At 43.5% G+C, this 16,153-nt stretch overlaps 1 protein-coding gene across 1 annotated transcript in view; it reads right to left on the bottom strand.

Annotated features, from left to right (window-relative positions):
- Nucleotides 1-5,949: 5,949 nt before the first annotated feature.
- slmapb (sarcolemma associated protein b) overlaps nt 5,950-16,153 on the bottom strand; it is a gene marked incomplete at both ends in the record, with an annotated part of 43,628 nt that continues 33,424 nt past the window's right edge. Inside the window, 2 exons of the mRNA XM_079516428.1 lie at nt 5,950-6,054; nt 10,126-10,260. Coding sequence (XP_079372554.1) covers nt 5,950-6,054; nt 10,126-10,260 — 240 coding nt within the window. The remainder of the gene's footprint in view (nt 6,055-10,125; nt 10,261-16,153) is intronic.

Genomic DNA, 16,153 nt, shown 5'->3' with positions numbered 1-16,153 from the left:
GTGTGTGGTGTGTGTGTGTGTGCGCGGTGCCTTCAGGTCCGGTAGATCATGGCAGCGGTCACAGCGGTCAGGGCCACGACCACGGCGGGACCCCAGATCATCCAGGGGTTCTGAAAACGGGCACGGAGACACAGAAACAGAAGAGAGGAGAGGAGGCGAACGTCAGGAAACTCCTACAAAACCAAAACATGGACCCTGTCCCACCGCGGCCAAGAGGCAAGCAGCAGTAAAGGCCTGCTCATAGTCCAGTTTTTCGGGGGAGGGGTGACCACCGAAAACTACAACATGACATCACCAAGTGTGGTCACCGCTCGCACAACACATCGCTCTGTTTTTTTACTAAAACTACAACATGAGGTCACTGAGCCGCGGTGGTCACCGCTCGACACACGACACATCTCTCTGTTTTTTGAGTGGTGCAAACCACTCCAACAACCAGCTTTGTCTGTTACTATGGTCACTGACATTACGTCAGACCACAGCTGATCAGGCTATATAAGACCTTGCACCACTCAGTTCACACGGGTGTGATTTTTTACTAATAACCACCATTTCGGTGGTCACCTCTTCACCGAAAACTGGACTATGAATGAGCCTTAATGGGACACTTCACCCTTTTGCAACCAGATCTTATTTGAATGATGTTTGGGGAGACAAGAAACACTTTCCTGGGGGTTTTTATGTGGGCAATATGTGTGTTTTTAGATACAGTATATTAGTATTTCAAAGTGTCCATGATGTCATGGACACTGGGCTCACTTACTTCCTGGACTGCATGTTGTCTCAGTAAGACCAAAGATGGTCTATGTATGAAGATGGGCGAACTTCATTGGAGCCACTAGAGGCGCAATGGCCTACAAATCTTTGGTAAAACTGTCTCAGACGACCCCCTATCCACAAGGAGGAGCAGTGCACCAAAGCATAATGGGAATTGTAGTCCAGGAAGGAAGTGAGCCCAGTGTCCATGACATCATGGACACTTTGAAATACTAAAACATCTAAAAACACACATATATTACCCACATAAAAACCCCAGGGAAGTGTTTCTTGTCTTTCCAAACATAATTAAAATAAGATCTGGTTGAGCTGTCCCTTTCAACCCTGTCCCACCGCGGTTAAGAGGGAAGTAGACCTCATGGAGGTCACCACCACCACCACAGCAGCAGCACAGAAGACAACACAGGGTTAAGAACATCTGGCACAAGTAGAAACACAGCGGCCGTGGCTCCTGAACCGTTAAGACAACATGGGGTTAAAAACATCTGGCGCAAGTAGAAACACAAGCGGCCGTGGCTCCTGAACCCGTTAGACAACACAGGGTTAAAAAACATCTGGCGCAAGTAGAAACACAGCGGCCCGTGGCTCCTGAACCGTTAAGACAACACAGGGTTAAAAACATCTGGCACAAGTAGAAACACAGCGGCCCGTGGCGCCTGAACCGTTAGCGGTACTTTATATAGCAAGCTTCCAACGCGGGAGTTCTTATAGGTAACGTAATCTGATTGGCTATCCGTCCTCCTGGAAATCAATATCACTCGGTAGCCACACGACACCAGGCCATACCTAAACGTAACCACACGACACCAGGCCATACCTAAACGTAACCACACGACACCAGGCCATACCTAAACGTAACCACACGACACCAGGCCATACCTAAACGTAACCACACGACACCAGGCCATACCTAAACGTAACCACACGACACCATGCCATACCTAAACGTAACCACACGACACCAGGCCATACCTAAACGTAACCACACGACACCAGGCCATACCTAAACGTAACCACACGACACCAGGCCATACCTAAACGTAACCACACGACACCAGGCCATACCTAAACGTAACCACACGACACCAGGCCATACCTAAACGTAACCACACGACACCAGGCCATACCAAAACGTAACCACACGACACCAGGCCATACCTAAACGTAACCACACAAACACCATGCCATACCTAAACGTAACCACACGACACCAGGCCATACCTAAACGTAACCACACAAACACCATGCCATACCTAAACGTAACCACACGACACCATGCCATACCTAAACTTAACCACACGACACCATGCCATACCTAAACGTAACCACACAAACACCATGCCATACCTAAACGTAACCACACGACACCAGGCCATACCTAAACGTAACCACACGACACCAGGCCATACCTAAACGTAACCACACGACACCAGGCCATACCTAAACGTAACCACACGACACCAGGCCATACCTAAACGTAACCACACGACACCAGGCCATACCTAAACGTAACCACACGACACCAGGCCATACCTAAACGTAACCACACGACACCAAGCCATACCTAAACGTAACCACACGACACCAGGCCATACCTAAACGTAACCACACGACACCAGGCCATACCTAAACGTAACCACACGACACCAGGCCATACCTAAACGTAACCACACGACACCAGGCCATACCTAAACGTAACCACACGACACCAGGCCATACCTAAACGTAACCACACGACACCAGGCCATACCTAAACGTAACCACACGACACCATGCCATACCTAAACGTAACCACACGACACCAGGCCATACCTAAACGTAACCACACGACACCATGCCATACCTAAACGTAACCACACGACACCAGGCCATACCAAAACGTAACCACACGACACCAGGCCATACCTAAACGTAACCACACAAACACCATGCCATACCTAAACGTAACCACACGACACCATGCCATACCTAAACGTAACCACACGACACCATGCCATACCTAAACGTAACCACACGACACCAGGCCATACCTAAACGTAACCACACGACACCATGCCATACCTAAAGTTAACCACACAAACACCAGGCCATACCTAAACGTAACCACACGACACCAGGCCATACCTAAACGTAACCACACGACACCAGGCCATACCTAAACGTAACCACACGACACCAGGCCATACCTAAACGTAACCACACGACACCAGGCCATACCTAAACGTAACCACACGACACCATGCCATACCTAAACGTAACCACACGACACCAGGCCATACCTAAACGTAACCACACGACACCAGGCCATACCTAAACGTAACCACACGACACCAGGCCATACCTAAACGTAACCACACGACACCAGGCCATACCTAAACGTAACCACACGACACCAGGCCATACCTAAACGTAACCACACGACACCAGGCCATACCAAAACGTAACCACACGACACCAGGCCATACCTAAACGTAACCACACAAACACCATGCCATACCTAAACGTAACCACACGACACCAGGCCATACCTAAACGTAACCACACAAACACCATGCCATACCTAAACGTAACCACACGACACCATGCCATACCTAAACTTAACCACACGACACCATGCCATACCTAAACGTAACCACACAAACACCATGCCATACCTAAACGTAACCACACGACACCAGGCCATACCTAAACGTAACCACACGACACCAGGCCATACCTAAACGTAACCACACGACACCAGGCCATACCTAAACGTAACCACACGACACCAGGCCATACCTAAACGTAACCACACGACACCAGGCCATACCTAAACGTAACCACACGACACCAGGCCATACCTAAACGTAACCACACGACACCAAGCCATACCTAAACGTAACCACACGACACCAGGCCATACCTAAACGTAACCACACGACACCAGGCCATACCTAAACGTAACCACACGACACCAGGCCATACCTAAACGTAACCACACGACACCAGGCCATACCTAAACGTAACCACACGACACCAGGCCATACCTAAACGTAACCACACGACACCAGGCCATACCTAAACGTAACCACACGACACCATGCCATACCTAAACGTAACCACACGACACCAGGCCATACCTAAACGTAACCACACGACACCATGCCATACCTAAACGTAACCACACGACACCAGGCCATACCAAAACGTAACCACACGACACCAGGCCATACCTAAACGTAACCACACAAACACCATGCCATACCTAAACGTAACCACACGACACCATGCCATACCTAAACGTAACCACACGACACCATGCCATACCTAAACGTAACCACACGACACCAGGCCATACCTAAACGTAACCACACGACACCATGCCATACCTAAAGTTAACCACACAAACACCAGGCCATACCTAAACGTAACCACACGACACCAGGCCATACCTAAACGTAACCACACGACACCAGGCCATACCTAAACGTAACCACACGACACCAGGCCATACCTAAACGTAACCACACGACACCAGGCCATACCTAAACTTAACCACATAAACACCATGCTAGGGCATTAAGCAACTAGTTGATAAGAAAAAAAAAAGATAATTTTTTATTTTATTTTTATTTTTTTAAGATCAGGTAGATTATAGTTATAGTCACCATGTACAAATATTTATAAAAAAAAAAAAAAAAAAGGGTTAATTTTTATTTTATTTTACATAATAGGTAGTTAAACAACTAGGCAACTAGTCAACTAGTAAAAATGACTAGAAGTGAATGCCCTACACCATACCATACCTAAACGTAACCACACAAACACCATACCATACCTAAACGTAACCACACGACACCAGGCCATACCTAAACGTAACCACACGACACCAGGCCATACCTAAACGTAACCACACAACACCAGGCCATACCTAAACTTAACCACACAAACACCATGCTAGGGCATTAAGCAACTAGTTGATAAGAAAAGAAAAAGAAAAAAAAAGAATATTTTTTATTTTATTTTTATTTTTTTAAGATCAGGTAGATTTTTTTTTTTTTTTTTTACATAATAGGTAGTTAAACAACTAGGCAACTAGTCAACTAGTAAAAATGACTAGAAGTGAATGCCCTACACCATGCCATACCTAAACGTAACCACACAAACACCAGGCCATACCTATGATAGGTGAACATTCTGGGGGAAAAAGGCCAATCTACAAGCTCACAACTATCGCCTATTTTTGGTGAGGAGATTTGGGGCTCCATTTTAGTCACCGCTAAACCCCTTATCCCTAAACTTCTTTGCCTTTTTTAAGACTATTTTGAAAAATATTTTTGAATAGTTCAACTAGCCAATCTACATTGGCACGTTGTGAGCTTGTAGACTGTCCATTTTAACTATTCAAAAATGTTTAGCAAAATAGTACAAAAAAAAAAAGGCAAAGAAGTTTAGGGATAAGGGGTTTAGCGGTGACAAAAATGGAGCCCCCAGGGTGTACAATTTAGGCATTTAGCAGACGCTAAAGAAATAGTCGCCATAGAAATAGTCATCTAGGATGATATAGGTAAACCGATAACCTATCATCAGTCTAACAGTAAAATACCCCTAACCCTAAAGAAGGAGAATCATCTGTAACTAAATGCCTAAAAAAAAACACCATCTTTAACCCATTTTGAGCGGGAACCCCTTTTGGTATTTTAAACATTATGTTATAATTTAGCTAAAAAAGAAATAGCAGATCTACAAGCTCGTAGCGCGCCACCGAGTGGCGCGCTACGAGCTTGTAGGTCTGCTATTTTTGAAAAATCTTTTTTTTTAATTTTGAGGTCAGGCCTAAACGGGTTAAATGGCCAAATGCGGCACGCGATGCGTCGTGGTTATACGAACGACACTGCAGCGGGTTCAGGAGCCACTGCCGATAAAGGAAGGTACCACCAACGCATGGAGAGAGAGAAACAGTTGTTAAAGCATTTTTTTTTATCCATCCATCCAGACAAGACAAGACAAGTCAGACGGGTTAGAGAGGTTAAATACATCGATGCCCTCTCCGGGGGGGGGGAGCAGCAGGGAGTTGGTTTGGTTTGGTCGCTTTCTCACGTTCATGCAACGTTCCAAAGAGAGACGGATGCATGGAGGAATGAGGGGAGGGCCGAGTGGACTCGGCGCACTGTCATCACGTGTACCTTCATTCTACCACAATGCGCCTGTAGGGGCCGCTACGGCGCCGAAGCACCACAGCAGCAGCACCAGGACGAGGCCGATGAGTGTGGCTTGAACGGGCAGCATTAGGGACATCTACAGGAGGGAAGCGATATTACAGTGTGATCAACTGCAGAAGGGACATGCTGTCATTGGTTGGGAATTATAGAGCGTCGCAGTCCCGCCCCCTACCATGGACCAGGAAATGAATCCCAATGCATTTTTCCCATAGACATTTCAAAAAGTATTTATTTAAAGACGGTTACGCCGCGGACAAAGCCAACTCGAGTCGTGTGACAACTCATGACAACACAAACAATATTTTGGACCAAACAAATAATTACAAAGAAGAAAAACAACAAAAAAAGTGTTTGTTGTCATGATTTGTCACGACTCCAGTTGGCTTTGTCCGCGGCGTTAAACGTCTTTAAATAAATACTTTCTGAAATGTCTATGAGGAAAATGAACGGAGAATCATTTCCTGGGCCCTGGTAGGGGGCGGGACTGCGACGCTCTATAGCGATACATTTTAACCAGTGTTGTTTTTGGCAGCAAATTTCCATTTTAGTTTTAGTCATAGTCTCTTGAAAAGTTTTAATTTAGTTTTAGTCCACATTTTAGTCACTAGTTTTAGTCGACTAAATATCATAAGATTTTATAGTCGACTAAATCTACAGTTGATTTACGGTAGTCGACTAAGGCCTTGATGCCGTCGTAATGACTGTTATTATAAAATAGCCGATCTACAAGCGCACAACGCGTCGCAGCGAGACGCGTTGTGAGCTTGTAGATCTGCTATTTTCAGCATGCAACCTAGTGTAAAATGACTTATACTGGATCTCCTGTCCACTAGTCCCTTCCTAACATTTTAGTCTAGTTTATATTCGTCAACGGAATTGTCAATATATTTAGTCTTAGTTTTAGACATCATAGTTTAGTTTTCATTTAGTTTCAATTTAGTTTTCGTCAGTGGAAAAAGGTAGTCGACGAACATTTTTCGTCTTGGTTTTAGTCGACAAAAACAACACTGATTTTAACAGCGATATGATACGTTTAACTCAGGGGTGGGCAACTTTGACGATGGATAGGGCCACTATATTTCCTCACTCACTCCAGAGGGGCCACATTGCATATTACTGTTCTAGCAAAAATAGCCGATCTACAAGCTCAAAACGCGTGTGACGCGTTTTGAGCTTGTAGATCAGCTATTTTTGCTATTTTTCAATTGGAATCCTGAAACCTGAAAAGTAACATTATTTAATTTCAAATGCCTTTCAAATGACTTTAATTATACTTATGTAATGTTAACTTTATAAACTAAATACAAATACATTGTACATAAAAAAATACTATTTTATTAACCTGAGGGCCACATTAAGTGATGTTGGGGGCCGCATGTGGCCCCCGGGCCGCCAGTTGCCCATGTATGGTTTAACTAGAAGAAGTCGTGAAAAAAGCAGACTGGTATTGGAACTAGAATGACAGCTCTCATAAATGATCTTTGTGGGGTTCTCTAGCTCCTTCTCTCCTGAGTAGATGAACGTTGTTCTAACGCTTACAACAACGTTCCAACTAACCAAATCTAATCTAGAATCAAACCAAAACATTTTAATTTCTCTTTACTAAAGCGAGAAAAACTGGTTTTTCTGCGAGCTGTGTTCGGCCTCATTGAAACGCATTGACCAGATAGACATCCAGGCTGTGGCCTGCAGGACAGGTTTGGTGATGATAACAGTCGTGCACAATAAAGCACAGGGGCCGTTTTGGGGGCAGTGTAGCCTCGATACCCAGGCTTTCATTTCGTCTGCACTGGCCTAAACGTGGGAGTCAACCCTTCCGCGTAGGCGTCGCTTCAAATGATGTGACGTCAGGGCTCTGAGCGGTGTGCACCCGTCAAAATAACACTGTGAGGAAATCATTACCAGTGGAACTTCAAACGAGGCTATGCGAGGAAAATGAGGAGAATGGCTGAAGAACCCACCACACCAGCAACCAGTGGTTTCTGCTTCTGGTCGACACAATAACAGTGCTGCACTGGGGGGAGGAGAGACCGGGGCTGATGGACAGATCGGTGAACCAATCCAGGGTGTGCGCAAATCTGAGCCGCGGCCCTCCCATCTAGGCCAGAAATGTCTAGCGTTAGCTCAGGCTAGGGGCAGTGTTGATTTCGTCGACTAAAAACTATGACGCAAAATGTTCGTCAATTACCTTTTTTTCCACTGAAGAAAAAACAAAATAAAAACTAAACATACAGTAGGTTATGAAGATAAAAAAAACTATCGACTAAATGTACTAGTGGAGAAGAGATCCAGTAGAACTAAAAGACGAATCATTATTTTTATATTCGGTTGCGTTCCGGTGTCTCCGGTGCTCTGAAACTATCCGATCTACAAGCTGCGACGCGTTATCAGCTAGGAGCTTGTAGATCGGCTATTATTAGCATGCAACCTATAGTGTAAGATCAAATCAGGCATTAGGGAGGCCATAAAGGAACGGCCAAAACAAGAGGGAGTCGTCAAGGAACCGTAATCGTTCAAATCCTAAAGGATCAATGAGGACATATAGGAGTAGGACTGCGTGTGTGTGTGTGGTGACAGCATGTCCTTGTGAATCCATGCACAGATTCACACTGTGAATCCCCCCCCCCCTCCCAAGGATCTCCCCGGGGGGTCTTGAGGGGGGTCTTGAGGGGGTTCCATGAGGCCCAACAGCAAAATTAGGATCAGTTTGGCCAATGTACAGTATATCGCCCATTATTTAACTTAAAAACTTAAAAAAACTAAATGTTTTGACGACATCAGTGTGGGCAATTATGCAGCTGGTGTGTGACCAGTTTTAACATTTGTGACTAACTTTGACTGAGGGACTGCCATTGAATTTTTTTGAATTTTCGTTTTTTCATGTCATATGAAAGCAGGGAATCATAGCTTCAAATTGACATATTGGTTGTTCAGTTTGACCCACCAGTTTTGGAGATATGGTTTATAGAGTAATGTCTTGCAGAAAACAGCGAGTTGAGAAAACAAGCTTGAAAGGTTCACTTCTGTGGTCTCTAACATTACACCTAGCTACATGTTTAAGCATTTATTTCATATTTACATGTCGATTTCAGCCCTGACACTTATTGCAGACATGCTCTAGTATGTGAAGAGTCTGCCTGTGCTATTAACTCATTTTGAAAAAAAAAAAAAAAAGTTTTTCTCCTCTGGTGAAAAGCTGTAATTTGCGCGATGGCAGTCTCTCAGTCAAATCTGGTCACATTTAGTGTAGGGATGCACCGAAAGGGAAATTCTTGGCCGAAACCGAATACCGAATATAGGAAACAGTTGGCCCGAAAACCGAATACCGAACAGCCGAATATGATTAATATTATATATCTTTTTCCTACCATTGCTGTCATGGCCGCACCTTAAAGCTACCTGATTATGGCAAAATACATGATTATGGCAAAACTTAATTTAAATGATAATCACTATTATGGGTCCATAACACATTTATTCAGCACTTTTGAATGCATTAATTACATACACTATTCAGTGATATATTTTCTGCCTATTCAGGCCGAAACCGAATAGGCCGAAAATGCATTTTTAGCCATTTTCTGCTGAATATTTTCTGCTGAATATTTTCTGCGGCCGAATATTCGGTGCATCACTAATTTAGTGGTTAACTAAAATAAAATGCAGTATGTGTGTATTATGTTGCTTGCTTGTTCGTTGTATAATTAGTTACTTTTTCAAAGTTTAATAATATACAGCATACTGAACGAACACTCTGAGATAATTCTGAGATAGTTAGCAATATTTTTCTTTTGCAAGATATTGGTCAAAACGTTGGCAATCCGTGGTCTCTAGCCGGCTTCTCAAAAATTGGGATCGGACCAAAAGAATCAGCTGCCACATGGGCTCCGTAAAATGCTACGGGTACAACATTTTGTAAAACAAAACAAGACTTTTGCAGAGGAAAACCTGGTGGTCTGTGCACGTGCGCACACACACACGCGCACACACACACACGCACGCACACACACACACACACACACACACACACACACACACACACACACACACACACACACACACACACACACACACACACACACGCACACACGCACACGTGCGTGCGCACACGCACACGCACACGCACACACACGCGCACACCCCTCACCTTGCTTCCTCTGTCCTGCAGAGCCTTCATGTCTGCGTTGCATTCCTGGAGCTGCTCTGTGATCGACTGCTTCTCCTGCTCGCTGCTCTCGTGCCTCTCCTTCAGGTCTGACAGCTCGGCCCGGGCGTCGTCGCACTGCCGTCGACAGGAACAACAGAGCCGGGTGTTTCGGGTTACACACAGTGGTGGAAAGTAACTAAATACTTTTACTTAAGTACTGTACTTAAGTACAATTTTGAGGTATTTGTACTTTACTTGAGTATTTCCAATTTCCAGCACTTGTACTTCTACTTCACTACATCTCAGAGCCAAAATGTGTGGACTTTTACTCCACTACAATTATTTGAAAACTTTAGTTACAGTTACTTTGACGATTTAAAAAAAACATACATTAACCACTTCAACCCTATACATTTCGGCCATTTGAAAATAGCCGATCTATAGTTGCTATTTTCAATAGATTTTCTACACATTTTGAACTTGTGAAATGGGACATTATGCAATATGAATACTTTTACTTTTAGTACTTTAAGTACATTTTGATGCCGACACTTTTGTACGTTTACTCAAGTACATTTTCAATTCCGTACTTTTACTTGTAACAAAGTAGTTCTAAATTGCAGTATTGGTACTTTTACTTAAAAGTAAAACAATTGAGTACTTTTCCCACCACTGGTTACACACAGTGTAACCTCGCGTCACCAGGCTTTCCACCTCGGAGGAAAAGCCTGGTCTCTGTTCCAAAAGTGTCGTGTTGTGAACCGGTCGGGAGCGGATGATATCGCTATACGTCATGTTGTAGTATTGTTTTGTAGTCATCAGGATGATATCGCTATACGTCATGTTGTAGTATTGTTTTGTAGTCATCAGGATGATATCGCTATACGTCATGTTGTAGTATTGTTTTGTAGTCATCAGGATGATATCGCTATACGTCATGTTGTAGTATTGTTTTGTAGTCATCAGGATGATATCGCTATACGTCATGTTGTAGTATTGTTTTGTAGTCATCAGGCTGATATCGCTATACGTCATGTTGTAGTATTGTTTTGTAGTCATCAGGATGATATCGCTATACTGCGTCATGTTGTAGTATTGTTTTGTAGTCATCAGGATGATATCGCTATACGTCATGTTGTAGTATTGTTTTGTAGTCATCAGGCTGATATCGCTATACGTCATGTTGTAGTATTGTTTTGTAGTCATCAGGATGATATCGCTATACGTCATGTTGTAGTATTGTTTTGTAGTCATCAGTATGATATTGCTATACGTCATGTTGTAATATTGTAATATTGTTTTGTAGTCATCAGGATGATATCGCTATACGTCATGTTGCAGTATTGTTTTGTAGTCCTCAGGATGATATCGCTATACGTCATGTTGTAGTATTGTTTTGTAGTCATCAGGATGATATCGCTATACGTCATGTTGTAGTATTGTTTTGTAGTCATCAGGATGATATCGCTATACGTCATGTTGTAGTATTGTTTTGTAGTCATCAGGATGATATCGCTATACGTCATGTTGTAGTATTGTTTTGTAGTCATCAGGATGATATCGCTATACGTCATGTTGTAGTATTGTTTTGTAGTCATCAGGATGATATCGCTATACGTCATGTTGTAGTATTGTTTTGTAGTCATCAGGATGATATCGCTATACGTCATGTTGTAGTATTGTTTTGTAGTCATCAGGATGATATCGCTATACTGCGTCATGTTGTAGTATTGTTTTGTAGTCATCAGGATGATATCGCTATACGTCATGTTGTAGTATTGTTTTGTAGTCATCAGGATGATATCGCTATACGTCATGTTGTAGTATTGTTTTGTAGTCATCAGGATGATATCGCTATACGTCATGTTGTAGTATTGTTTTGTAGTCATCAGGATGATATCGCTATACGTCATGTTGTAGTATTGTTTTGTAGTCATCAGGATGATATCGCTATACGTCATGTTGTAGTATTGTTTTGTAGTCATCAGGATGATATCGCCATACGTCATGTTGTAGTATTGTTTTGTAGTCATCAGGATGATATCGCTATACGTCATGTTGCAGTATTGTTTTGTTGTCATCAGGATGATATCGCTATACGTCATGTTGTAGTATTGTTTTGTAGTCATCAGAATGATATCGCTATACGTCATGTTGTAGTATTGTTTTGTAGTCATCAGGATGATATCGCTATACGTCATGTTGTAGTATTGTTTTGTAGTCATCAGGATGATATCGCTATACGTCATGTTGTAGTATTGTTTGGTAGTCATCAGGATGATATCGCTATACGTCATGTTGTAGTATTGTTTTGTAGTCATCAGGATGATATCGCTATACGTCATGTTGTAGTATTGTTTTGTAGTCATCAGGATGATATCGCTATACGTCATGTTGTAATATTGTAATATTGTTTTGTAGTCATCAGGATGATATCGCTATACGTCATGTTGTAGTATTGTTTTGTAGTCATCCGGCAGGAACAATCAAACGGAACTTCCTTTCCCCTCAAACCGGAAGAATAACAATAAAAGCTCTCGTAGCCTGCGGCTTTTATTGAGAAAAATCGGGTTTGAGGGAAAAGGAAGTTCCGGAAGATTGATGACTAGCAAAACAATACTACAACATGACGTAGCGATATCATCCACTCCCGAACGGATCATGAACCCGAAAGGGAACGCTGCCCTGGCTACGCACAGTCACATGACACAGTCACATGACACAAATTAATTCCAAACAATGTCTTTACATCAGTGGTTTTCAACCTTTTTCACGTATTGCAGGGGTTCTCAGCGTTTTTGGCCGGGGACCCCCGAAAATGCTTTGGCAACGTCTCGGGACCCCCGCCCCGCCCCCTCCCGACCCCCAATATAAATTGACTGCTACAATAACCTTAAACCATTTTGGGCGGGAACCCCTTTTGGTGTTTTAAGCATTGTTATAATTTAGCTATTTAAAAAAAGTTCATAGCGCGCCACCGAGTGGCGCGCTATGAACTTGTAGGTCTGCTATTTTTGAAAAATCGTGAAAAAAATAAAATAAATTGGCGACCCCCCGAGGGGTCGCGACCCACGGGTTGAGAACCCCTGACGTATTGGACCAGAGTACATCATCTCTAGCCTGGCTAATAAGCCAGACTAATATCACACAACACTGTCGCGGTATATTAGTCTGGGCTGGCTCCACTTGGATTTCATTTCCCGGGGGGCGGGTTCAAACATTTTCTCTTTGACGCAATTGGTCAGAGCTACTGTCAGTCAAAAGTCTCAAGCATTGAACGTCACTGTACCAAAGCCCGCCCATATTGCATACCGTGTCCCGATTGGTCCGACCTGTTCTCGGTTGTAGGAAAGAGGCGTGCTACTGAGCCTCGCCAGACCGTAATCCGCTGGTAGGCAATTTTGTTTTGCCAACGGCTGATTCGGTCTGGTTTATTAACCAGGCTACATCATCTCTGCCTGATAGTTCCCAGACTCTCCCTGCTGGCAGAATGCAAATGTTGTCCAGCAGGGGGAGTGGTTTCACCAGGCTAACGCGGACCACCATTTGATGGGATTTAGCCCCGCAGGCCCCAAACTGAAGAATATTATGTTGTCGTTGGCTAAGATTTTGCCCACAATTCAATGCTGTTGGCAAAACATTGATCAAAATAACAATTCTTCTACGTTCTCTATTGTGTAGACCTTTTATAAATTAAGTAACGCAGATGTATATCTAACAATAATGTAATTCCTGAGAGCGTAAAATAAAAAATGTATGTAAGCGTAACATGAACAATGTAAAATGAAATAATGTAACTCTTGAGAGTGTAAAATGAAACCAAATGGACCCGTATTTGGTTTCATTTTACGCTCTCAAAGAATTAAAGATCTATAATAAGGATCCATTTGGTTACCAACTCTTCCATCATTTAGCTGCATGGGGACCACCTGGAACCCCCTCCTCAAGGACCACTGGTGGTCCCCGGACCACTGGTTGAGAACCACTGCTGTACATCAGGGGTTCTCAACGTTTTTGGCCGGGGACCCCCGGAAATGCTTTGGCAATGTCTCGGGACCCCCGCCCCGCCCCCTCCCGACCCCCAATATAAATTGACTGCTACAATAACCTTAATAATAGAGACAATACACCATAAATAAATACTGAAACCAGATATAATCATTAGGGAAGGTGTATGCATGTACTATGTGTACTATATGTAAACTCTTCATTTCCACTTTCCAGCCATTCAGTTGAAAAAAAAGAAGAAAAAAACATTTTTTTGAAAATAATTTGGGGACCCCCCAAAATAATTTGGCGACCCCCCGAGGGGTCGCGACCCACTGGTTGAGAACCACTGCTGTACATGACCCGGAGAACAGAAGACACTTGTTCTACACAGCCCCGCGGGGTGAATGCACGGCAACTATTAAGCCCAGAAAAGACAATAGGCTCTATGCACATCAGCCATTTTGGAAATGACTCTTCCTACTTCCTACTACTGCCTTCGCAGACCTGTATGAGCCCCCGTCAGAGACGGCATGTCATTAGAAACACTAGAGAGTGGCAAAAAAAAGTGACCACTTAACCCATTTTGGTGTTCTACTATAGCTATTGAAAAATAGCAGATCTACAAGCTCGCAGCGCGCCACTAGCTTGTAGGTCTGCTATTTTTGAAAAGTCGTGGAAATGTGGCGCAAATCTTTGAATATATATTTCAGAGCGAACATTTTTAACTAAAGTATTGGCTTCTGGGGGGGGGGGGGGTCCCTGGAACTACATATTTTGAGATAGGGGTCCGAGGCCCAATAGAGATAATTCTGGGGGTCCTCTGTAGTTTCCTGTTGGAGGCTCTGTGCATGACTGTATAGTTCTCTGTTGGAGGCTCTGTGCATGACTGTATAGTTCTCTGTTGGAGGCTCTGTGCATGACTGTAGTTTCCTGTTGGAGGCTCTGTGCATGACTGTAGTTTCCTGTTGGAGGCTCTGTGCATGACTGTATAGTTCTCTGTTGGAGGCTCTGTGCATGACTGTAGTTTCCTGTTGGAGGCTCTGTGCATGACTGTAGTTTCCTGTTGGAGGCTCTGTGCATGCCTGTAGTTCCATGTTGGAGGCTCTGTGCATGACTGTATAGTTCCCTGTTGGAGGCTCTGTGCATGACTGTAGTTCCCTGTTGGAGGCTCTGTGCATGACTGTATAGTTCTCTGTTGGAGGCTCTGTGCATGACTGTATAGTTCTCTGTTGGAGGCTCTGTGCATGACTGTATAGTTCCCTGTTGGAGGCTCTGTGACTGTAGTTCCCTGTTGGAGGCTCTGTGCATGACTGTAGTTATCTGTTGGAGGCTCTGTGCATGACTGTATAGTTCCCTGTTGGAGGCTCTGTGCATGACTGTAGTTATCTGTTGGAGGCTCTGTGCATGACTGTATAGTTCCCTGTTGGAGGCTCTGTGCATGACTGTAGTTATCTGTTGGAGGCTCTGTGCATGACTGTATAGTTCCCTGTTGGAGGCTCTGTGCATGACTGTAGTTATCTGTTGGAGGCTCTGTGCATGACTGCATAGTTTCCTGTTGGAGGCTCTGTGCATGACTGTAGACAGCAGACAGCACTGCTAGACAGCACTACAATAGTAATTTATGTAGACATAGCACTCTAAAGTATATATACATATATTATATAATTCCACTGTTACGTTCTTAGCTCATGCATGTTTCATGATAACTACTTTTTATGTATGTGATGTATAGCCATGCTTTTTGTTCTTGCTTAATGTAAATCGCTCTGGATTAAAGGAGAAGTCCATGCTAGAAGGCTTTCTTACCTTTCTTTGTAGTTGTTACGTCCCCAACAAAGAGGTCCAGGTGTTTTTTGTGCAAAAACTCCTTATTGGCTATTTCACCTACCATAAGCCCTCAATGAATTGCATTGAATTGAATGGGAATTGAATGGGGCTATGGGGTGTTGTGCTAATTTGCTTATTTCCATCGAAATAAGTAGTAAAGTGTGCCGCTTGGGATATTATTTACATTATGAAGAGAGGATATATACAAAAA

This window comes from Electrona antarctica (genome assembly GCF_951216825.1).
Source record: "Electrona antarctica genome assembly, chromosome: 2".
NCBI classification, from domain to species: Eukaryota; Metazoa; Chordata; class Actinopteri; order Myctophiformes; family Myctophidae; genus Electrona; species Electrona antarctica.
Note: the sequence above shows the minus strand (reverse complement) of the source record. Positions and strands in the feature narration are given on the sequence as shown.